Source organism: Cynocephalus volans, chromosome 3 (genome assembly GCF_027409185.1).
Source record: "Cynocephalus volans isolate mCynVol1 chromosome 3, mCynVol1.pri, whole genome shotgun sequence".
NCBI classification, from domain to species: Eukaryota; Metazoa; Chordata; class Mammalia; order Dermoptera; family Cynocephalidae; genus Cynocephalus; species Cynocephalus volans.
The window spans coordinates 50,990,106-51,015,788 of NC_084462.1; the positions used below are offsets into that span (position 1 = coordinate 50,990,106).

General features: G+C 46.4%; 1 protein-coding gene across 2 annotated transcripts in view; it reads right to left on the reverse strand.

Annotated features, from left to right (window-relative positions):
• Positions 1-25,683, reverse strand: part of SLCO3A1 (solute carrier organic anion transporter family member 3A1) — a 296,266-nt gene that overhangs the window by 34,818 nt on the left and 235,765 nt on the right. For both annotated transcript variants that reach the window (XM_063090591.1, XM_063090590.1), the window contains exons 4-6: positions 21,756-22,019; positions 6,263-6,427; positions 1,002-1,200 (exon numbers count right to left, since the gene is read on the reverse strand). In XM_063090591.1, the coding sequence (XP_062946661.1) occupies positions 1,002-1,200; positions 6,263-6,427; positions 21,756-22,019 (628 nt within the window). The remainder of the gene's footprint in view (positions 1-1,001; positions 1,201-6,262; positions 6,428-21,755; positions 22,020-25,683) is intronic.

Consider the following 25,683-nt stretch of genomic DNA (forward strand, 5'->3'; position numbering starts at 1 on the left):
ACTTTTTTTTTCTTTTTTATAGAATAACATCATTATGGTAAGACCTTGTGCTTCTAACCACTGTAGCACACCACTTGAGAGATGAGCAGTTCACAGTAAGGGCTGTTATTTACAGCATGTGCAAACCAGAAGGCACAGTATCTGGACAGGGGGCGGGGGACATATGGGGCTTGGGCTGTGCACGGATATACAGAGAGCTGCCCTTGCTCTAATCTCCCAGTCTATCTACTTGCCCTTGTGGGATGGCAGATAAGCCCTGGTGCTACTGCATCTTCTGGCTTAACTGCAGAAGCAGGCTTGGTGGCCTGCCTGGAGGAAGAGTTTGGCAGTGGAGAGAGAAACTGGTAACCTGCAGGCCAGCCATGCTGCAGCCTCAATGCTCCAGACTGGATTCTCAAGGTGGCCTCAGAGTTCCACATTAAAAAAGGGACAGCTGTTGACACTGACTAGATAAAGACTCTCCATAATTCTAAGGTTGATTCTGATTGGATTCTCATCCAATAACTAGGAAATAAGAAAAGTTGTCCCATAAGAACTAACTTCCTTCCCTTTTCTTTTTCCTCTTTCCTTTTTTTTTTCCTTCCCTCTCTCCCTCCCACTAAAAATACCTATCATAGGCCAGACCCTATGATACCATGTGAGCCTACTGATGGGTTCTGATAGTTTAAGAAACTGTTGAAATCGATTCTGCCTTTTATTTTAAGCTGAATTTTGAAATAAAATTTATTTTTCTTTTCTATCTTCACATCATTCCTAAAGTCAAATGCCAAAAAGAGTAACGTGAGTATTCTGGGGAATGAGTGACAGCCACTGAGAGGAGCAGTCTGCTCTCAGCCCAGAGGGTCCTGCTTATTCTTTGACCTGGGGAGTAAGATTCAGAGACGTCCTCGACTCCTCTGCTCAGGGTCACTAGGGACAAAGCTGGCTCCATTAACCTCCCAGGAGAGAGAGTCCTGGTGTCACTGGGCAGGCAGTGGGGACCAGACATTTCCAGTACTCACTTGTTTCCATAGGGAACAGTAACCCCAGCCACAGGGCCTGTGTCACAGCCCAGGAAGAGGAAGGAGACATAGCAAGCTGTGGACACCAGGTTGACAATCATGGCCATGCGAATGGCCCCCAGGGCAGACAGGCTGAGCTTCTTCACCAGGAGACCGCCCAGGAAGATTCCCAGACAGGCACATGGGATCGCAGTCATCCCTGGAAGGAAAGCAGACGGGCAGAAACATGAATAGGGAAGGAAGAGCTGATCCACACGGACCTGCGGCTGAGCCTATGAATTCCCGTGACCCCACTGCAAGGTCGCTGCCTCGACAGCACCTCAAAGGCTTTACACAGGACCTCATTTCTGCCCTCAAGGAGCTCACAGAAAGCTGGGGGAGACAGACACAGAAAAACTCAGTTAAGAGTCTGAAAAGTGCATGCAGCAATCATGCCAAGCAGGGCATGAAACACACACAAGTGATATGGTGACAACCCAGGGACAAAGTTGGACAGACTAGGAACACAGATGTGCATTTTAGGAAGGTAAATGTCATGGAGCAGTGATGTACTCTACATTCATTTTTGAGGTGATATGGGAAGGGGACTTAAGATCATTTAGGGATTTTTCTCCCCCTCTAGGCAAAGAGGGGGTTGTTTTGTGGAGAGTCTGGAAGCTGTTTAAACTCAAAGGTCACAGAACTCACTGGAACTCAGTCCATGGAGATGGTGTGTTAACCAGCTGTGCCACCCCTCAGGAAGTGGCATCAATCGAATCAATACGTTTTGTAGCTCTTGGTGAGTAACTGGCATACTTCCCCCCCACCCCCAATCTTGCACCCAGAGCTATCTGCAAGGCAGCAGGGCCCTAAACCTGTTATTTCTCATTCTCAGAGATCCACAGAATCTTAGGAAGACCAAAGGATCCTAGGGTTCCAATCTCCTGTTAGGTTTTGCTCTGTTCTGATTCATTTCATCTAAAACTCTGCTTTAAGTTACCATGTGTCATTTATCTACTATGTAGATTATGCAGGGCCAATTTTCCAGTCTAGGCTGCCTCCTCCTTGCCCATCAACAGACCTCTAGGTCAATTGACTATATCGACCAACTGGTATGTGCTAAGGGAACGCAAATTAATTTTAATATTAGGGTAAGAAAATATGATCAGGGAGGCCTCGCTCTGCAAGAAAATAGCACAAGTCACACTTAAAACAGACATATACTATCTCTGTATCATCTGCTGGTCTTGGACTATCTGTGCTTGGTTTTCCTTCCTTGGTATAGAAATGATCTCAGGAGCTAGCCCCGTGTGCCTCTCTGTCCTCACCCCATGCCATGCTGCCCACCACAACTATACCTCCCTTCCTCCTTTCTCTCCCCGGAACTGGCCAAACGGTTCAGGCCTCAGGCTTTGTCTCCTCTGACACTGGTACCCTTCGTATTTCCTTGGCTGGCATCTACCCTCTTCAGAGAGGCTTTCCCTGCACCCCTGCCTGGCAATCCCTATGGTTTCTTGCCCTGTTTATTGTTTTCATGGCTCTGCCTGCTCTCTGAAGCTTCCTCATTTATTCTTAGTTTCCTTGTTTCTTGTTCTCTTGCCTTCTACTAGGATGCAGCGTCTCTGAGGACACAACCTTTTTGGTTGTGTTCAGTCCAGTCCAGATTCCCTGTGTCTAAGACAGTGCCCAGCACAGAGTGGGCATTCAAGTATTATTTTCAGAATGAGTAAATTGGTGAGCAAATTGGATCTGTGTGAATGAACATTGGTGACAACGTGCCCACGCCCAGACAACAGGCCTGTGCTTTGTTTCATTTCCTAGCAGAGACAGTGGGGGGTGTCACCTGGTGATGATGGTAACCATGGCAATAACGGGCCTGCGGCACCTTTTTCTCCAAGCCTTCGTCAGCCCCCTTTCCCTCCCCAATGCGTGTGCGTGTCCTTAACACTCCAGGTGGTGATGAGAACTTCTCCAAAACCCCATTTTCCTCATTACGTTAACCTATGCAGATTGAGCCTTTTTTTAACCTCACTCATAAATCAGCGCCATCAGCCCCTTAATCATCTGTGTTGCTCTTCTCTGAACCCTGTCCATCTGCTGATGACATTGCGGTGGCCCAGAGCCCTGTGTTATTGCTCTGGAATGACCGCAGGGCCCAGTCTCCCAGCTCTTCAGGAGGTACCAACAAATAAGCCTCCCCCAACCACCCGCCGCCAGCCCCTCTTGCAGCCATCCCTCCGGAGCCCACGCTGACTGCAGCGACACCACAGGCAGGACATGGGGAGAAGGGTGAATGTGCTGTCCTCCTGTACCACCCTGTGTGGGAGAAGGTGTCCTCCTGCTGAGCACTCTAACAGACAGAAATCACTGGGAGATGAAAAGGCACAAGAAGACAAAATTGTTTTTTTGACCTTCTGCCCTGAAGACTATTGATTTGTTTGTCAACAGAAAACATAGGCATCTGTTCTGAAATAGAACACAGCTCCAAAGTTGAAGCAACTGTGCAAATGTAATTAAAATGGAAGGAACAGCAGCAAAGAAATCAGGAGGTGACAAATAAACCCTTCAGAGGCTGGAGGGCTAACCCTGAGGGATGCTAGGGGATAACAAAGCAGTTGTAACTTTAATTATGAAGAGGTATAGTTTACCCTGTCTCTGCCAGGCAGGTGTTAAAGGGCCAACTGCATTTTGCTAATACCTCTTGGAAGTAAAACTCACAAAATAGTGGGTGGTAAAGTTATCGGTGTAAAAGAAAAAATAAGGCTTGTGCTACCCCAGCAGTTCTTAGGAAGAGGGGCAGTGATCTGGCCACATCACTATGGTAGGGTTTTTTTGTTTTTGTTTTCTTGAGTTGAGATATCATGTCCTGTGAAGTGCACAAAGCTTAAAGGAACAGCCTGATGAACTTTCACACTGTGTGCACCCCTGTAACCACTGGCAGATCAAGTTTAGAATATTTCTAGCAGCCCAAGAGGCTCCCTGGTGCCCCAACCCCTTCACAGTTAGTCCCTCCCTGCCAGGGTAACCATTATTCTAGCTTCTGTCACCTTAATCAACTATTCCTCTTTTTAATTCATATAAATATGTTGTCTTTTGTGTCTGATGTCTTTCAACTCTGATGAGATGCACTGATACCTTCATCGAGACGTGTATCAAAGTTCTTTCTTTCTCCTGCTGAGTCACAGCCCACTGTATGAACATTCTATAATTTATTTACCTATTATACTGTTGATTGACATTGCGGTTGTTTCCAGTTTGGGGCTATTATGCATAAAGCTGCTCTGAACATTGTGAAATATGCATATATCAATGAGTGGACCTAAACGTTCATTTCTGTTGGATAGATGCCAGGAATGGAGCTCATGGATCACAACACAGGCTTAGCTTTAACGGGTACCACCAAAGGGTTTTCCAAAGTGGCTGCACCATTTTGCATTCCCACTAGCAGAGAGTTCTGGTTGCTCTACTTCCTCACCTACACTTGGTATTATCAGTCTGGTGATTGTCCTAGTATCTCACTGTGGTCTTAATGTGCATTTTCCTGATGACTCATGATGGTTATTTAGCACTTTTGCATTTGTTTATTGGCTATTTTGTGAGCTGACAAGAGATTTTAAAGGAGATCAGAAAACGTCATCTTCCCATTCCTCTCAGCAAATGATATGACTCCTAAGTAACAGAGAAGATAGTCTGTGGGGCTGGAGCTCCCTCAGATGCCTAACCATACTGTCATGTTCTCAGTGGCCTCAATCACGTGTCCCTCCTCTGCCCTTTCAGGAAAATAAATGAGCTCTTCTGTCAAGGGCTGTCCACCCACATTCCCTCTCTGCAAATCCACATTCTGCAAATCACCTTCTACTTGCTCTTTTCCTTCTGCCTAGAAACTGCTCAAGTCTTTCCTGTCCTAGCAACAACACAATCACCACCCCTTCCCTCAACTCCAACACCGGCCACAAGCCAAGACCTCTGTCTCTTCTTCCACTGCTAAGTCCTGTGCTCACTGTCTATTCCTTCCCTCCTGTGGGCTCTCTCCATACCTCATGGCACATCCCTGGCACAGGCCACAAGACGTCTTCACTGCTACAGCCAGCAGGGATATCAGGCCCTCATTTTGCTTGACTGCTTGCATTGCTGGCTGCTTCTATCTTCTTGGAATCATCTCCCCTTGATTTCTGTGACCCACAATCTCTGGATTTCTTTGGGATGCTGCTCTTAAACTGTTCTGCAGCCTCCTCTATTTCCTGAGGTTAGAGTTTCACCTGTGCTTTTCCTGTTCTATATATTTTCCCTGTGCAAATTCCACTCCCATGTCCTCAACTACCACCCACACGCTGATGCAACCAAACCTCTACCACTACGTATAACATATGTTACTATGTCACTATTCCAGATCCCTTCTTAAGTCCTCAACTGAATATAGGACATCACTTAGATATACCACAGGCATCTCATACTCAGCAACATCGAGTCTGAACTCATCTGATTCTTCTCCACTATTTCTAGTTTTCACAAATGGTACCACCAGCTGCCCAACCCAGAAACCTGAGAGTCACTCTTGACTTTTCCTTCTCCCTCAACTCCTGTGTTTTTGCTGTGTCCACTGCTAGTCAACATCTAAGCTGATTACCTCGATAAATGCAGCTGCCAGCCATCTGCGGTCAGGGAAGAAGATATTGTCACAAAATGAAAAGCAAACAAAGACATGTTATGAGACCACATTCCTCAACCTCCTGAGCAATGCTCTTTTCATGAGGCATGTTCATTTTCTGCAGTATGTCAACTCCAGACACTTGGGAGTTGATGACTGTAGTCCACTATTGAGAAGGAACATAGCCATGCCTGGGTCTGGGGAGCAGGAGCACCACGGTCCAGGAGTTACGCCTACCGTGGGTGCAGGGAAGGGCAGGCACATGGCTTCCAAGCTCTACGTTTGTTAAGCATGGGTTTCATGTTGCCAAGAATATTCTTGCTTTCTTATGTGCCTGACCAAAGCCTGCTAACCTTTCAAGATTCATCTCGATTGCCCTCTTCCCCTATCATATCTCCCCACATTTTCCAGTTCACACCAATCTATTAACTTACTGGCCTTTCACATTGTCTCCTACGTACATTTTATATTTTTGCTCCTTATTATCATGCACTTTCAGTGAACAAATATTACCCTGAGAATATATTGGAAATTCCTTCTGCACATAGACCACATGTAGGCTGCTGCAGCAGGCCGAGCTGGTGGGCATGATGGCTGTCTCTGTCCTCTCAGGAGGACCAAGGGACACACTCACCTAGCAGCTGGTTGGCAGAAGAGGTGGTGAGGTTAAACTGCTGCTCCAGGTACTTCCCCAAGAAGGCAGCGAAGCCAGCCACCACTGCAATCTCCATGCAGGCGGCCAGGATGATGCAGGTGAACACAGGGTTTGAGAGCAGGTGCTTGGTGACCTTCGGGATCACTGCAGGGAGAGAGAAAGCAGAGGATCAAGGTCACACACTGTGCTCCCAGCTAAAGCCCACTGCTCCAGAGGACCCCTCTTGGCCATTCTTGCCCATATCAGTAAACAGCATCAGGAGGCACCCGGTTGCACTGGCCCAAACCTAGACCCTGTAAGTCATCTGTGATTGTGAAAACTCTCGCTTCAAAACATACACTGATATGTTGCCAAGTAAATTACCTTCTGCTAAAACAAGATTGACTCTACTATGCCTTTTCTTACCACTCACTGGAAACACTAAAATACTTTTTAAGCAATTAGAAGATATTTCCATCCCCTACAGAGAGAGAGAGAGAGAGGAGAAAGAGGAGAGAGAGAGAGAGAGAGAGAGAGAGAGAGAGAGAGAGAGAGAGAGAGAGAGAGAGAGAGAGAGAGAGGAGTTTGGGGTTTGTTTCTCAAAAGAGAAAATGTAACATATCTATTATAAATTACAAATATCAGTATATCTAAGTATATGTCAATATGCCTTTTGATGAATGTATATAACTATATAAGTATATATCCAACTCCTTCTCACCACCTCCATGGCTACCACTCTGGCAAAAGCTTCCATCACCTCTCACTTGGGGACTACCAAAGCTACCCAAATGGGGTCCTGGTTTTCATTCTTGATTTGACATGATCATTCCCTACATGGCAGCCAGCAGGATCAGCTCAAATCATTTTCCTGCTCAAAACCCCATGAATGCCCGTGGCCCACCCCTCAGCGATCTGCTTGTGCTCCCTGCCACACTCTCCCCTCCCTCCAGACCAGCCTGCTGGCTCTTGCTGTTTCTCACCTGCACCCACATCCTCCCTCCCTGGTCTTGGCACCTGGGGCTCTTCCGTCTACTGGAATGCTCTGCCCTAGATCTTTGCTGTACATGTTCTCTCCTGCTCAGGTGGTCTCTTCTCATCACCCACCCAACCAAGAAAAAGCACTCCACCCTGCTCCCAGTGCTCAGGGCTCCTATGAGAGTGGATGGTGGGCAAAAGCACTCTGTGGCTTGGGCACCACTTTAAGTATCCACAGAACTGGAAAGAAGGTGTTGTTGAGGACATGAATTCCAATCTTATTTTACTGCACTCTTTTTTTAAACATGTGGTTTCACAAGCCACTAAGACTTCTTACCTTGGTGCTTTAAAAATGGGAGATTCTTTTTTAAAAAAATCCTTTGGAAACAAGTACGTTATTTGGGTATTTCCAGCAATCAGGATCCTTGGCACATGGTCTTTAGCCAGGTCTCCACAATTATGGCATGATGATGTATGCTGGCAGTGTGTAAGAGGCCTCAGGGGGTACCAGGACATCATCATCATTCCAACATTTATGCCATCGTTTTAAGGCATGTTTACAAAAAAAGTTAACTGACATACAGCTGATACATCAAATGTGTGGTTTCATGTCTGTTATGGCTTAAGACAATGCTAGGTTAAAACAAGTGAGTAGATTTAAAGTTATTTAAAGAGAAGTCTTGTGTACATAATGGCACAGGTGGTGTGCAAATAAGGCAAAAATTGTAGTGGTGGCATGCCTGTAACTCAAGTTAGGGGAACTCTGTTCTGCTGTAATCATAATAATATGGAATATTTGACATGTGGTATACTCAGTTCCACCAGTATAAACAGAAAAGGGGAAACACAGTCACAGGTGAAGCAGGTACTATACCAAGTCTAGGAAAAACCAATCAGTGCCCCCAGTTGTACAAAATAAACAGAGGGCAGAGAGTCTACCACTGTGTTCCAAGGTGATGAAACAGCCAGCTGTCCTAAAGAAGAGAGCTAATTACACAGGCTCAATCTCATCTCCTAGGAGACAAAACCTCTAAATGGCCCAACTAATTAGAATAAAATAATAGGACATACATAAGTTTTTAATAATGTTAACAGACAAGCTCAATAAATCAATATGACAGAACAATGGGTCAAGAAATGGTAGATATACAAAACCTAAAATTAATAATTTCTAGGAAAAAACTCAAAAATCTCTGTAAAAGATAGGGATGTAAGGGTTCTTTGACATAGTGAAAGGAGTGTAGTTATGGAAATGGACTGAGCCAGATGATTAGAGGCTCAGAATTACTATGGGCTGAGCAGCTGGATCCTGTGTTCCTACTTAGAAGCAACTAGACAATAACCAGAGCTGGTAGCCTCTGCTGCTCTGTGGTGCTTTCTTGTGAAATTAATGAAATCTTATGAAGGCAAATCTCAGATGAAATAAATGCACAAGTAAAAATAAAATAAAAACTTTAAAAGGGTATGAATAATGATAAAGATGATGAGGAAACAACTTTAAATCTATGGTATTCACACATTTATACCCTGCTTTATTTTAAGTGTACTGGCCTGTCTGTGTGTGTTTTGTCTATTTTTTTTAACAAGGTTTCAAAAATTTACAGTCATCTACATTTTTAGAAATATCATTGTAAATAAATGTCTAGAAGTGTTTTCCTTTAAAATCTATGTTTAAATGTTGGGAAATTTTCCTTTGTTAAATCCACATTATTTTTTAAGTATTATACAAATATTTAGAGGAATGTTGGTTGTGTAATGTTTAAAATATGATTGTTTAACAAACAAAGATAAATACATTGGGCATAAATAAAGGACAATGAGATATTTGTCTTTATGTGCAGAAGACCCTTGAATGTTAAGACTCTATCATCATAAATCACTGCTAAGGAGTGAAGGCTGGTTTGCCATAGTGTGTAGCACACTGTGATGGTGTAATGTACTTGTGGCAAGGGACTGGTTGGTCATGTCACAGACCACCAAGCTTCACACTGTAGAAACAGCAGTATGGATCACATCAGGTGATCACAGTGCCTACTTGTAAAGAATGAATTTGAAAATCCTGGCTGGTATTTATATATTTTGGCAGGTAATAACACTGTTACTCAATCACAGTGCTCTTTTGGAATGAAGATACCTACATTTGAGAAACATTGCTAATGACAAATAAGCAGGATGGGGACAGTCCACAAAAATGGTCCTCTGCCATACTTTCATTGTAGGCTGCATTTCCTTTGTGAGGGTGTAGGCTCTTCAGATTCTGGGACTCTAGGAGAATAAAGCACCACAGCCACTCTTGGTCACAAATAAAACTGCTGCTGGGCTGACACCACAGCATCCTCTGATTAGAAACTTTGTTCTCTGGCTCAGAAATGCCACTGATGGTGATCGAGTTTGGTCACATTATCTACTCAGGCCCCAGTATCTCCTTGTCCTTGATCAGCATCATCACAATTTGTTTGGGGATGAGGAAGGCACTTGTTCAACAAAGGCAACTCTGGTTAATGGAACATTTTTTTTTTTTTTTTTTTTAAACTGCTGTTTCGTGACCCGCACTCAGCCAGTGAGTGCACCAGCCATTCCCATATAGGATCCGAACCCGCGGTGGGAGCGTCGCTGCGCTCCCAGCGCCACACTCACCCGAGTGCGCCACGGGCTCGGCCCGTTAATGGAACATTTTTATACTCCAGCAAGCATTTTAATTATTCCAGAGATAATTCCACTTCAGTGGGAAGGATTCCTTGTTGAGATAGGAGTCTGTCTGCTTTTGTCTTACTATCTAATGATTAATTTCTCCTTGAATTAGATGTGAAAATCATTAAATTTCAGAATCATCTGACTAAATGCCCGGGGAAGCCTCAGTGGGCCTTATTTGCATGAACATTTTCTCCCCTCTACCAAGCCAATTTGCCTCCAGAAATGATAGCTGCTTCTTGTGTTCAGCTATTTTCCTCCCAGGTTCTTTCTCCCATCCCTGCTTTTATTGCAATGACTTGCAGCATTTTCAAAAGATGATTTCTTTTTGAAGGTTCAGCCTACCTTCCAAATCCCCAGTTTGAGAAGGCCTATTAATGAGCTTGATCCCAGAGCTATCCCAGTTTTTCAAGCTTTTTCATTGAAATGGATAGTTAAACCTGTAACATTCCGACTTTCCAAGAAGGCAGTGGCTAATCAGGTGGCCCAGACAAACAGAATCTGGTGAACCAAGACCTCACCAGGCCACTGAATACCTACAGCCTCCGTTAGCCATTTATGGCCTACCTGCTGATTTAGCCTCATAAGTTCGGAGGTAGGTTGGCTTGTATTATGTAGTCTCACCAGCCAGGGAAACCCTTTCAACTCTCATCAGGAGCCTGCTGTCACCAGCAAGATGATGCAAAATTGGGAATGGCAGCAGGGGAGCAGTCTCTAGGGAAAACAGGTTTTCTAATGCTAGTCTTCAGCAGACATTCCTGTAGAATCGAGACTTCTTGGAAACTTATGGGTCCCTCAGGAGGGAGAAAGGCAGATTTGGAGAAGTCAGGAGGTCTAAGGTTGACAAAACATTTCCTATGTGCCAAATACCATTCAAACTGCTTACATATCAACTCAAGAAATCCTCCCAACAATCCTGTGATCTTAGGACTATAACTGCCCCCCATTTACAACTGAGGAAACTGAGACAGAGGGAGGTCCCATGGTGAGAGTAGCACAACAGAAACTAAAACCCTGCCACCTGCCACCACAGCACATGCTTTCAACAGGTGTACTATTCTGGTCTGGGTTCTAAAAGGTGCTGCTGTCGGTTTGAAGATTAAGAATGCAAGCCACTCCTCGTAATCAAAGGTGCAGCTTCATTCTTAGAAATAACAATGATGATGATGATGATAATAACAATAATAATAATAATAATAATAATAATAATAATAATAATAAATTCCCACTCAAGTTTGGGAAAATGACTAGATCGGGCATGGATCTGTGGCTCAGTCCACATTTTTTGAAGGAAGAGAGCTAGGAAAGGAAGAAGGAGAGGGAGAAATAAAAGAAAAAAGAATTGGCGAGCTGAAAGAGGAGCCCTGAATGTAGAAAAGGTTTTGCTGAATAAGGTTGTATAAAATAATGGCTAAGAACCTGGTCTAAAGAGCCAGATAATAGGGACTTGAATTCTGGCTTCAAGGCTTAGCAGATCTATGACTAGAGCACATCACTCCATTCCACAGATTACCATAAAGATGAAATGAGACCCATGCATGGAAAGCATGTGGCCCAGTGTCTCCGACACACAGGTAAGAGCTCAATAAAAGTCATAATAATTAATATAAATAAAAGTAACCCATGACCAAGTTAGGGAGCAAGCCCATGGGCTCCTAACCATTTGCACAGGACTCATAGGAGCTGCAAGGAAACCAGGCTTGTGTGGGAGCACATCTGTGAGAGGGACTGATGAGTAAGCAGAGGGGGGAAGAGACTGGGGTGGGGCGACTGCAGCTGCAGAGGTGGTGAGCTGAGCTTCAGGAGCCGTCGCTGGGGTCAAGGGTTTCCCAGGAAGCTCCCCCTCCTCCAGAGGGCCATGCAACAGGCTAGGTCAGGAGGCAAATGTCCTTGTCCACTGCACTTCCCAGGAATTGGAGGTGTCCCAGCCAGTGGTCATTGTGGGGCTCAGTGTATACTCCACTTTACTCTCAGTGTGTTTCTGCTTTTAATCTCTCTATTGAAATTGGGTTGACTTTCTTTTCCTTTAGTAACACTGCTGTCAATATCCAATGTTAATGCTCCCGAGAAGGGGAGATGAAGCCAGTGCACACAGCTCAGTAATTACAACAATGACACCAATGCTCGTTGGGCTACCAGTGCTGGATGGGACACCAGGCTATGGGTTTTTCATTTAACTCTCACAACCATTACAATAGCAGGTAGCCATATCATCACCATTTCAGACATCAGGAAACCAAGGCTTCTTCGAGAGGCTGCAAATTCCACCTTGCTCAAGAATGCAAAGCTGGGAGGTGAAGGAGGGTGGATTCAAACTCACTTTGACCTAAACTCCAAAGTCCTCACTCTTAATCTTCAGGTTTCTTGTGGGGATGTGAATCAATAAAAAATTATTTTTCTAAAAAGTGAGTTGCCATGAAGGTTTCACAACACATAGGACTCATAAGCAAAGAGAACAGAGAGGCTGAGGGAGCAGGGGTAAGATAAACAAAAAGTCTTCAAATCACAACTTAAAAAAAAAAAAAATGAAAGAGGAAGGAAGAAATGATGATGCGGAAAAACAATGCAATGGAGGTAGTACAAGAGTGTTCCAAGGAAAAATGAAATGTCATGGCACAGCACAGATGTTTAGCAGCCCTGAGTTGTTCCCAGCACACCTAGTGCAAGCTGCTATCACAGCTCCAACAACCCCCACTGGATGCCCTCACCTGGGTCCTCCCATTTCTCCCATGCCAGGCACCACATAAGAGCAGGGGCAGAGCAGCTCCTCCATTAGACATGGGCACCATGCTGATAAGAGCAGATGCTTAATAAATGCAGGGTGGATTAAAGAATCCAACAAATAAACGAATGAATGAATCACAAAGTACTGGAGGGTAAGTGTTACAGTCTAAGAAACATTAGCTGTGGAAACAGAGATAAACTTATGATCAAACCATTAGTGATACTCCATAGATTCATGGCCCAGGGTGTAAGTGGGTATTAGCTTATACACTCAGCATATATGATTCCTTGCCTGCAGGGCCAGAAATCCAGAATGTGCGTCTCTTCCTCATTCCCACTGCTGATTCCAGTGGTGTCTAAACCATTCCCTCGGGTAGGGGTGGGAGAAGGTCCAGGTGGGAGAGGAGGTCTGCAGTGTCCAGAAGTCTTCTGGAAGCAACCACCTACCACACACTGGCCCCAGACTGGGCAGCCTCTGGCTCCAGTTCCAGATCCGCTGTGGCCTCTTTGCTGCAGATGAGCCTGTCCCCTAACCTCTGTCCCAGGCTGTCAAGGAAAATGAGGGAGCTTCCTGGAACCCTCTCATTGCAGGTTTGAGAGAAGAGAAGCAGCTAACAGGTTACTTTCCTTCTGCTCAAGGTCTTCAGTAGGTAAGAGGCAGAGAGGGTCATGCTTACTTTGTACAGAGAAGGCTGTGGCTTGAGCGAACAAATAAGAAACCATTAACACCAGAGATGAGCATTTAGAATGACATCCAAATGTCAGCTGGATGGGGATAGGCTAGGACAACCCAGAGCCAAACAATTACACTGATTCTTTTAAGATCTCCAATTCTTTATAACCCCACCAAGAAAGCCCAAGAGAAAAGGAGTTGTGCAGCTACCCATCAGCCATTTTAAAGCAAGAACCAAGAGGCGTGATGAGCTTCCCGCAAGCTGTAGCTCCAAACTGGTGTCACCCCAGTCATTATCCTCTCTCCAGAGTATGAAGTCGGAAGCAGAGGCTTGCCACAGGCTCACAGAGATGAAGAAAGGAGCCCGGAGAGCAGCCACCTCTCACTCAGACCCAATATAGTGTCTCTCCATGTCAGAGGCAACAGAGAGAAAATGACTAAGGGAATAAAGAGTCTTTTATCAGCTAACAGCCACTTCTGCTACTTCATGCCCTTCAGAACCTTCTCTGGGAGAATGGTGCCCACCTCAGTAGCTGCAGGGAGGACTCATTCACCATTCTCGAGAACTCGACTAATGTGAGAACTCACTCCTGGAAAGAGAAATAGTAACGTTCAGAAAAGAAATGGTGGGGTAAGGCACCCAAGTTGATATAAATGCCTATCTTTAAGCCTACAGTTCCAATTGTTATTTCCTGAAGCAGAGGCCTTCAATGTGCTAATGTCACTTGTGAATCTCTAAGAGGGTCACATCACATGGTACAGTGTCCCAAGATCAGTTGATGGGTAGGTCCCCCCATTTTATCTTATGTATAACTGCTGAGGAACCAGCTTTGACCTGCCAGCTCCTGATGGGGACCCTTCCAAGGACCTCATCACCTCTGGCATTTGTTTTCAGCTAGGAGAGCTCACTTAGAATCATCTAGGGAGCCTTAAAGACGTCTGGAAGAAGCTTGGGCACCCCCACGCACCCCCTACATACAGAATCAGAATTTCTGGGGTAGATGCTTCAAGACACTCCACAGGTGATACTGATTCAAACCCCTCATTGGGAAATGATGGCTCATATGATAAAGTCCAGACACTTTAAGAGGGCAATGCTAAGGCCTTTAAAAATTCATTCATAATTTTGCCAAAGACTTACTGAGTAGCTTCAGATACCAGGAACTCTGCCGGGTGTGGGAGCTGCCCACAGTCTGTTTTCTGTCCTGACTTTTCCTAAATCCTCTACTCCAACATCTATACCAGATGTCTCTCTTGCTACCATGTCCTGGGCATTCCTGCCTGCATGCCTCTGCCCATGCCTGCCTCCCATCCCAAAGCCCTTCTCCTCTCTCCATCGTGGGGTCCTGCTCATCCTTCCAGATCAGGCTGAAATGCTACAACCTTCCAAGGTGTGTCTTCAAGTCCTCCCGCTGTGGTCCCCGGTATATCCTTTGATCCTCGCCGCCTTCTACCCTGTATTCTAGCAGCATTTACCAAGTAAGCATAGAGGTTAATGTGAATAAAAGAGTTCTGTTGTCACATAAGTCTGAGAAATATGGAGTAAAACAGTCAGCCAGCTCTCCTCGGGGCTGGCCTTCTCAGCACCTATAATACACTAATATAACATATGAATCTCCAAGAGGGTCATAAAGTATACGGGCTGTCAAACTTATTTGGCCACGTAACCACTCCCCCTATTCTATTGTCATTAATTTGTTTTTCCCTGAGCATCTCAAAGAATTTGTGTTCCAAGGAACCCCCATGCGGAAATGGCTGCTTCTAGTTATTTCCTTTGCTGATTCACTCAGCAAACACTCCAGGAATATCAACAGAGGACCAGGCATCATGGTAGGTGCCTTCACATGTGTTTATCCCAGTTGCTTTGCTACAATAACTTGAGCAGAGCAACTGTGCTTATCTACGGACCCCAGTGGCTGTCCCCAGTGCCTGTCCTCAGCGGCTTCTCCATTAATAAAGACAAGGATAAAATCAAGCCACTGACCAGTCTGGTCCCTGGAGACGTATAAAAACAACTCCTGCAATGTGGCAGAATGTAAACCACAACCTGACACAGAACTCCAAGTGTTTGGGAAAGTAGACATTTTCCTTCACACAGAATCAGAAAGAAGATTTTAACAGGAAATCCACATGAAGGAAGAACACAGTTCTGGAGACAAATCGCATGATAAAAAACACTCAGCTGTTTAGCCTGCAGAACAGGGACTCTCAGATCACCAGGCTTCCTGCAATAACATTCTGCCAAAAGGCACAGGCCCTTAATTAAGAAAAATGTAGCAGAAACCGACTGCTAGCTGGTGAAGGATGGAGGAAGCCTGGCAGAGACACTGAGGCAGAGGTGTGAGCTGGATCCTGGGGCCAGGCAAACCTATGGCTCCTGCCGGATGGTGGGAGGCACTGTGGTGGGGGCGGAAATGTGTGCTCTGCCCAAGAACTAGAGCACCTGCCAGAGATGGCAGACTTTCCAGGTCGAGCGGCCAGGGTGCCAGGAACAGACCCTCCCAATACAGGTGGGTCACTTGTGGGCTAGTGGTGGCACTCAGGACACGTGAGACTCTTGCCAAGCCCATGTGCACACATGAGTCATACACAGACCAAGACCCGGGGTGGGAAGTGGAGGTTGGGGGCCTTTAAGGAAAGCAGCGAACTGTGCTGTGCTTGACAATGCCTGGCCAGAGATGCACTGATTCCTGCACATATCAGATAGCAGGTCCCGAGCACCTGCCACATGCCAGGACATGAGCGGAAACAGATGCAATCCCTGCCCTCATGGTGCTCACAGTGTAAGTGAATAATCACACATATAAAGGTAAGATTATGTCGTGCCTTGGAAGGGTTACTGTCAGGAGTTCAGGAAAACATCCTGAAGAACTGACATGTGGCTGATGTCTGAAGACGGGATGAGAATTCCAGTGCAGGGACTGCAAGTGCAAAGCCTGAGGGGGAAGGGGAGCAGGGAGAACTAAAGAAGGCCAGTGAGGCTGGCATGGAGGGAACAGGGGCAGGAGTGGAGTGCGGAGGGGCCAGCAATATGACAGATGCATTCTGAAAAGATTGTCGTGTGGATGACAGACTGGAGGGACTCTGGGCATACTGGAGTGTGGAAAGACCAAGAGCAGGTGGGAGAGAGATTTAGGTGGTAAAATCGGCCGAACTCGCTGCTGAACTGTCCCAGCAGGGGGTGGGGGGATGTATCAAGAGCCCAGGCAGATTTCTAGCCCTCTAAAGGTGAAGCTCCTCTGGAGCCAGGGGCTTTGCATGTCCTCTTCTTGAGAGGCAGCAAGTGGAGCAGAAAGAACAGAAGTTTCTCAGACACAGCCAAGACTTTTTTTACATTGGCCCCAGGTGGGTTCACTTTTTCCTCCTTAGTCCACTCATTAACAATTTAGCAAATCCTTATAGGAAAGAGCAGAAAGAGCACAAGATTGAGAGTCTGGAGACCAGGGTCCATTCCCAACTGCAGAACCTGGGTACCTGGTTCCCCCACCTCCCCTGTACCTGCAAGGTTCGATGGGTGGCATAGAGATTAGTAACAACATGCACCCCACCAGCTTATGGTGGGAGCCTGGTGGGAGGTCTGTGCAAGAGCTCTGGAAATCATAAATCATCTCCCAGATTTGGAAGATGGTTTTTAAGACTCCGAGCCTGAGGCCCCAACCCCGCCCTGACAACTCAGCCATCACCTAGCTCTGCTATCTTTTCTGGGACAGGAAGAGGCCACTTGGCAGTCAGCGTGAAGTGCTCAGAGACAAGAGTGCTCAGCTTTTGATTGCCCGTGCTCTCTCCATGATCAAAGGCAGGATTCTCCCTTCGGATTTCAGACCTCTGGTGCAGTTACACTCATCCCAGAGAGAAAACCTGGCAGAAGGTCAGGACGTGCCAGTGCTTGCAGGGAGTTGGTCCTTGCCTCCCTTTCAGGCATAGCCTTGTCTTCAGACCCACTGTTCAGACCCATTGTTTCAGGGTACATCTGTGCTGTTGCTGCCAGCAGCCAGAGTTTTGGTACACTGCTAAAGAGTCAGTCAGCACCTGCAGATGCCACTTAGTCTTATGAGAGTCCATTTATTGTCAAATGAGGGAGCATAATGTCATGGTGAAGAAGACAGGCACTGGGGTCCTCACCAGGCTTCAAATGCCTTTCCTTTCCATGTCTAAGCCTCAATTGCCTTCTCTGTACAATGGTACCAATGCATCATAGGGCTGGGGGGATTAAACATGATCATGCATGGAAAGCAAACATTAACTGCTGCTTTGTGTGTGTGTGAGCGCGCGTGCGCGCGCGCACATGCATACACGCTGGCAAGAAAATGTTCATTTGTTACTTTATTCATTCAGCTAATGTCACCTATGTGCCAGGCACTGCACTCTGCACTGGGCACAAACAGATGAATGAGAGCTTCCTACTTGGAGAACCCACAATCTTCAGGTAGATGCAGACAAACAGATTACTATAGTCATGTGGTAACAGCTGCTTTGCAGGGATCTGTGGATGACAGAGAAATGCAGCTAATGTAACACTTGTCTCCTGGGGGCATGTGCACAGAGGGGCTGAACAGTGGGCTTCCTCTGGAGGTGAGGACAGAGTCCAGCCCAGAAGTGGGACAAGAGAGGAAAGATGTTCCAAGCAGAAAGAGCAGCAAAGAGGAGACTGCCTGATACATTACAGCAACCGTACAGTGTGAGGGTGAAGGTGGACAGAGGTATGCTTATAGTGGGGACCCTGGTCCTATCCGTCAAGTTCTCTCAGGACAAATGACACAGGACACAGCTTATGATGAAACAAAGTTGTGGATGTAAGATCTAACACACTAGATGGTGATAACACTATACGTTTGTCTACTACGGTCTCTTCCTCCATGTGTAGCCGCTTACAAAACATTCTGCAAACTCCAAGCATCTGCTAGACTCATGAGGCCATACCAGGTGCAGTTCTGGCTGATAGTAAGCTGTGCAGAAAAGGGGAGGAGAAGACAGTGCTGGACAGAGGATGAATGAGAGGTGTGTCCCTAAAGATGGGTTATCAAAGAGCATGATCAGGGAGAAGGGGCTTCAGAGCCAGGGCTTATTTGGTGGCACAGCTGAGATGCAAAAAATGTGTCTTGGATTGGCAGGCTCCCACCTGGGGGAAATATTAGAGTTTAACAAAACCAAGCATTTGTTTACCTGCTGCCTGCTTTATAAAATGGTTACATGGCAGTCACTACAATATGGGGACTTCTGGGCTGTTCTGGAACAAGACTGCGCTTTCCATCTCTCACCTTCTGATAAAGGCTGCAAACCCAACTGACAGCCGATTTTATTGGACACAAACCTTCGAAGCCTTGAAAAGTGAACCACAAGCCCAAACTCCCATACCACTGGTACTAGGTTTCTTCATCTATAAACTGGAATAAAGGGTAATTAAATTTATGCAGCTGTTGTAAAGATTAAACCAGATACCACATGTTAAAGCCAAGGGGAGTTAAGTGACACAGCCAAGGTTACACAATTAGGAAGGGGCCAAGCTGGATTTGAAGCCAGGTGGGTCTGCCTCAAGGCAGACAGCCCTGGCTCTCCCAGGAGTGTGGGGAGATTGTCTAAGTCCCAGTGGGAAGGTAACCAAAGGGGCTGCTCTCGACACACCAGCTCTTCTCGGGGGACACTGCCATCTGCAGAGCATGGCAGGGGACAAAGACTGATGGCCAAAGAAAAAACCCATTAGCAAACTCATATGAAATAGATGCGGACTTGCAACACATAGGTTCTGGAAGCGTTAATTCCTCTGATACATGCAATACCGCTCAGCTTATCTGAACCGATAAATGTGCAGCACATGGCATCTGCATCCTGGACTGCAAATCGGATGGAGAGTTTGGGAATGCACATAGTACTGCATGGTACTTTTGGTGGAAATATCCACATGGCAAAAACATTTGTCTCATGTGGAAAACTAAAGGATGTAACCTACCATGGGCCCCTCTCCATGCTCTGGCGCATGTAAAATTCATTTGTTACCATATAGCTCACTTCCCTGTATTCTGGCTCTGGGGTAGTCTTCTAGAGATACTGCCTTCCTTTCCTACTAGGATATCCTCCAGGTCTATTAGTGGACCAATTGCCTCTGAGAATTGCTAATTCTGTATAAAAAAACAAAACATTAATTATCAGAAACGAAGCCTGTGTGTGATGACAGCTCGTGATCACTTATGGTCTTGCAAGGTCCAGACCCATCCACCCAACTGTGTACCTGTCAGCTCAGCCCAGTTCACCTGCCTTGTCACTGATTTGACCTTGCCTACTGCTTGTCTCCCCTACTAGAGCACAAGCTCCAGAAATAAGTGGCCTTAGTCACAGCTGTGTCCCCAGTGCCTAGCAGGGTCTCAGTAAATATTGACTTAATGGAACAAATGAGTTAACGAGCTACTGAATTGTAACCCAAGAACTCTGAAGCTATGACTGCCCTCAAGGCTCAGCTCAGCCTCTGACCCTTCTCTCGCTCCCACCTCATGACCCGGGAGAGGTGGGCTCTTCTCTGCCATCCCTTGCTTTCCCATAGCTTCCTGTGCTGCTCGCTACTGCAGTTCTCACCATAGCAAACCATCTTGGCTGACTTGCTGGTCTGTTCCTACACTGGATGGTGAGTTCTTTGATGGCACAATTGAACCTTTTCATTTTTGTTTCCCCAGAGATGAAAGTTGAAAGTTTATTGGTGCGGCTCTTATAATCAGAGCCCTAGGAAGACAGGGCCACCATCCTGGGGTTAGCAGAGACCTGGAAAGGCTGCTGTCACCCTCAGCCAGGGGGGCCTCTGCAGGGCCCACTCTCATGCCAGCCCAGTTGATTCCTGTGGGTCTGGTTACTGGGACACTCTCTATGGCTGGATGTGCTATTAGCACGGCAGCCGGTATCACCCTCCAGCCAGCTGGGGGCTCCTGGAAGTGAGCCTGTTTGGGGACCTCTTTTATTAAGCATATACATACAGGGGTCCCGGCCAAGGTAACCTCAGAAGACATACACTGGGTTGGTCTACTCATCTACCGATGCATTCTGGAACTTGGGAAGATGAATTTTAAGGTCTTCTACAGACAATTCCAAATTACAGCATTGGTAGAAAACATTGTGGAACATGAGTCAGACATGACATTAGGCTATTAAATTGGTCTCTTTTTGAAAATAGCACAAGTTCTTTCGGTTCCTTGTGGACCAACTGGTAAGAGTAACAGTCTTCTATGGGCAGTGCTTTCGTTCTCAAGACAACACTGTCAGTGAAGAACCATGTTACAACTTTACAATTGTGGGAGCGAAACCAGGAGAAGTTAATGATGGCAGAGCGAGTGAAGAACAGAACAGGGGTCCATGCAAGAGGCAGTCCGAGGTTGTTTCCGTGGTTCCCATAGAAGATGCACCTCATTATACAGAAGATGCACCTCATTATACAGAGGCTCAGTAAAGAGATGTTCACCATTAGGACATATCTAAGTCGAGCTCTGGGAGAAGGCATCTGCAGCTGCTGAAGGCTGGTTCCTGCAAAGAGGTGAGCAGCCCCCCACCCTTACTCCATCCAGACTCCCTGGGCAATAGTGCCGTGGCCTCGCTCCTTGCCTTCCTGCAGCAACCTGCTCATTTCCAAAATCCACAGGATTCGGGGACCTCAGCAAGGAGTCATGTGAATTAAGGAACACCACACGTACATGGCATGATAGACAGTGAGCGGCTTGTGAGACCGCTGGGCTACGTTCAAGCTACACTGTCAGTTCCCTGCCTTTAAGGGATGGGGCCGAATGTGGAGACAACCCGGGCGGGGGAAGGCAGCGTCTCACGCTCATTCTGCACCATGTTTGTGCCTCACCAGTTTGTCAGAAAAGCTGTATTTTTTTTTTCTTTTAAAAATGATAGCGAGAGCTCTGCTGCATTCTAAAGGGTGACTCTGTTATTAAGACTGGGTTAATTTTTCTTTTCAGATGAACATGTCTCATCTTCAGTGGAGGGGATGGGAGCACAGAGTGAATCTAAACAAATGCACTTTGGAGGTGGCTTTTTCAAGAATGCCTGTCTCAGGCAAAGGGAGCCAACTTCAAAAGTCCTTTAACTGCTTCAAGGTGCTTATAAATGGCCCCAAAGAGTTCAAAACAGTTACATAAAATGTCTAGCATCCTCCCTCCCTCTTTCACGTTCTTCCTTCTACAGGCATCTATATTTATTATGTGTCAGGTCCTTGACTAGCCACTGGGTCCCTTCGATAAATGGTAGCTACTTTATTTTTATTAAACAAGTCAGGTCATTTAATTCTCAGGAATAAATTGAGAACAGGGCTAGAGGCGGCGAATCATACAAAACAAATATCATTAAGCACCTAGTCTTGAGTGCTATCCTTTCCCTTCCCCCCCACCCCCTGCCTCCCAATCCCCTCCCGTTCTTCTGGTCACCAGCAGACGAGGTCGCCCTTACCTCTCAGCTGCTGGAAGCAGGAGGCACCGCTGTCTGGCTCCAGGGGGTGCCTCAGGACCCCGTTGCTGGGCGTGGGCCTCTCATATTCTCTTTCGGGGAGCATGGCCTGCTCACTCTCCATGGCGGGGTCTGAGTGCGGGGGCAGGGACTGTGGGAACCCGAACATCAAGAGGGAGGAGAAGAAGAGTAAGGCACCGCAGAGCAGAAAGCCGCCCCACCAGGCTCCGATCCAGCGGGGGTCGTCCGGGGTGATGTCCAGGTTACCTGCAAATGGACAGAGCACAGCTTAGTGGGTGTGAGATGCAGCAGCCACGAGGGATGTTGCTGAGGATTTGAGTCAGATGCAAGAGCTCTAGGAAGGCCAAGGGCACCAGGAAGGGCCTGGGGTGGGGAGGACGGCTGCTAGGCTAGGAAGCCTATTGTTCCAGATCAGTGCTTCTGTTTGTCTCAGACCTGAAGACTGATCGTGTTCCCTCCTTCATTTTCTTGTCGACCCTATGTTTATATCAGTCTAAACAAAAACAGTGAGAAACCAGACACCCTGTGAATTTAGGCTAGAATTGACTGGCTTGGCAGAGCTGCCAAGGTGTGCTCAGGAAAACACAGGGAAACGTTTATTGTTCAAGGGTAGACTTTTACCAGGTATACTTACTCTCACCTAATCTGAGATCCCACTCAACACCCTACCCCCTTGTCTTAAATCAGGTTTATGGCTTATAAGGGCAGGTGCAGAATGAAGGTCAAGAGCAAGGCTCTGGAGCCAGGCTGCCTAAGTTGAAATCTGTCCCCTTTGCCTTGTATGATGTTAGGCCAGTGATTTGAACTCTATGCCTCAGTTTACTGATCTGTACAACAGTGATTATGGTGACAGTAGTTCTCTGATAAGAGTTGTTGGGAAGATCAAATGAACCACACCAGACATAAAGTGCTCAGAACAGTGTCTGGCACACTTGTGAGCACTCAATCCATGGTAGCTCTGTTTCCAAACTGCTAGTGGATGGGTTATTTCAAACTGTTAGTGGCCTGTGGTTTGGCACCGCCCTCTATTAGAAGGCTTTGCAGCCAGCTCGTGTACTGAAAGGTGCTGTGCATGTGGTTTGGCCCCCTTGTACTGATATTTGATTTGCCAGCTAAAGTCCTGAGGACATAAACGATGGCTTACTCCTTCGTAGAGATTTTTCTTTCTCTTTCTTTACAACTACTTTGCATAGCAGCACTCCCAGACAAGCTGCTTAGAAATGTCTCTCTGGAGCATTTATAAACCATACCTCTGGAGCACAGAAGGAGATTCTTGGAGAACTGGGTAATGGCATATGAGCTAAGACCAATAGGGCTGCAGACAGATGGACAGCCCCGGGAAGAGCAATGGAGCAGATGGATGGACAGATCTGAGAAGGGTGATGACCACAGACACCAGATGAGCACTTCACCATTTAGGAGACGCTCTCCCTGAAGACTGCCCAGCTAACATTAATGACAATGCCAGCCACCATTTATCGAAGGCTTACGCTGCACCAGGCATTATGAAGAGCCCTTTCTTAACAGTTCCAGTCATCCCTCCCCAGAACCCTATAAGGTAGGGACTTTCATTATCCTTATTCTATATAGATGGGGAAGCTGAGGCTTAGAAAGTTTAGGTTCCTTGCCTGAGCTCAAAGTTGAAGATTGGGACACAGGTATTTACAAACCAAGGTGTGCACTCATAAGTACTCTTAAACTACCCCTCTTGATTGTCTAGCCTTTGTTTTGGGCTCCCTGAAGGCCCTGGGTGACTGACTAATTCCTGTGTTCTGTGCAATGGGCTCAAGACCACCAATTCTCCCAGTAGGTGACAAGTGGCCTTTGGAACATTGTTGGTCTCTGTCCTGGAGACCTTGATAAACACTCTACAGCACTACAATGAACCAGATGCTTTTGCATAGCTGCATGCTGGAAAGGACAGAGTGTACACTCTGGAGGGCTTAGGGTTGAATCCCGGCTCTGCCACTTACTAGCATGAGCAAGTTACTTCCCCTCCCTGAGCCTTAGTTTCATCATCTGCAAAATAAAGATGACATCAACCTACACTGGTTGCAAGGATGAGAGAGAATAAGCAAGAATCACCTGACACATAGTAGGCTCTTTGTATACAGTAACACAACATTTTCACTTTTATGCGTGTATGTATGTGAATGGGAATTTCAATATATAAAAATTTTTAAAAGGGTACAGCATGGGAAAACACAAAGTGATCTTGAAAGCATCTCTGTGCAAATGAAGGAAGAGAAAAAGAAGAGTAAAATTGCCTCAAGTAGCTGAACAGGAATGTTTTCACTAGTCACTCACTGTTTCTTCACCTGCTGCCAAGCACTGAATGCAAACAAAAGATGGCAAAAGGGAGCTGCGGTATCTCCCTGCATTGTCTACAGGCTTCATAAAGGGGGGACTGAAAAGCTGGCAGATGTCAGCAGGTAAAGAGAGAGAAATCCTAGCAGTTGTTTGGGGGAACAAAACTGGTACCACGTAGACAGTATATTCTGGTTAGGAAGTTAGTGAGTGTTCTGTGTGTGAGAAAACACCCCGGGGACCAGCGGCTGTTTGTGTGAACGCACGAGTTTGTCCCCTGCAGGTGGGTGGAAAGCCCACATGCGCTTGTGGCTGGAAAGGGAGGGCGGAGCGTGATGTCGGTGGCAGGACTGCCACCCGGGCAAGAGGAGGGGGGCTCCATGAGGTGTGTGTCGGGCAGATTCTGTAGATTCTGGAAGATCATCGTGACTCTTTTGGGAAGCATTGATATTTCCCCTCCATTTCAATTATCCAGAGTGCCACTGCAGGGAGAGAAATAACATGCTGAGGAGCTTTGGGGCGAGTTGCCCTCAGGACCAGGCAGCTCAGCAAGCCGAGCTTCAGGCTTTTGGGAAGACGACTCATGCTTGAACCTCACCTGAGAAACTTCTCTCTGAGGTACTTCTCTCCCCATCTCCACAATGAATAATAATTTTATAAGGCACTTTGGCTAGTTGCAGTGGAGTATCTCCCTCCTCATGCCTTGCAACTATCAATGCTCAGTCGATATTTCTTCGGTGTCACTGATGGTGAGGGAGAGTTCTCTATGTGGGCTGGCAAAAAATGAGGGTGTGGAAGATGCTACCAATGTCTGTGTTCAAATCTCCTGTTCTGAGGACAAGCAGGATGACGGCTCCCTCACTCTGAAGTTAGGCGTGGCCGTGTGCCAGCATTTTGCCCATGAAATATGAGCAGAGGGGACACGTGTTGCACCTGTGTAGAAGTAGGTCTGAGCTGGTGCATGACTCTCTGAGCTCCTTCCCCCGAGATGATACCTGACAGACCACAATGAACAAAACATCCCCGTTGACCTGTGTCAGATATAAAACATGAATAAGAAGGAAACCTGCAGTATTCTCAGCCATTGAGATCTGGGGGGTCTTTGTTACTGCAGCATAACCAGCCTACCCTGATTAGTACAAAAGGCTTGGGAAATAGAAATTTGTGCTCTTTAAGAACAGTAGTCCTGGGCAGGCTTGGCATAACAAAAGCATTGTTTTAGGTACAGGTAGGGAGCAAGGCTTCGAAACCTCTTTACTTCTCTATTTGGTTCTAGTTAGTGTCTTGACTTTAAAAACTGGCTGCAGTTTCAGCCTTCTGGTGAAGGCTCATTTCAGTAAGATGCCCAGAACAAAACTGAAAAGCACCCATCTGTCTCATTTACTTAGATGCATCGAACTGCCAATGAAACCAGACACATGGATGAAGAAAGATGTTGAACAAAATGGGGTGGGGACAGTATCAGGCTGAAGGGACAGTCTGAGCAAAGGCATGGCATAATCAGGGGACTCTAAGGGGATAGGCCAAGTCCTCCAGCCACTTGTCTTCCCCTTGGTCACTGCAAGCACTGAGGAAAGAGGCTGATTCACTGTCAGGTGAGGCT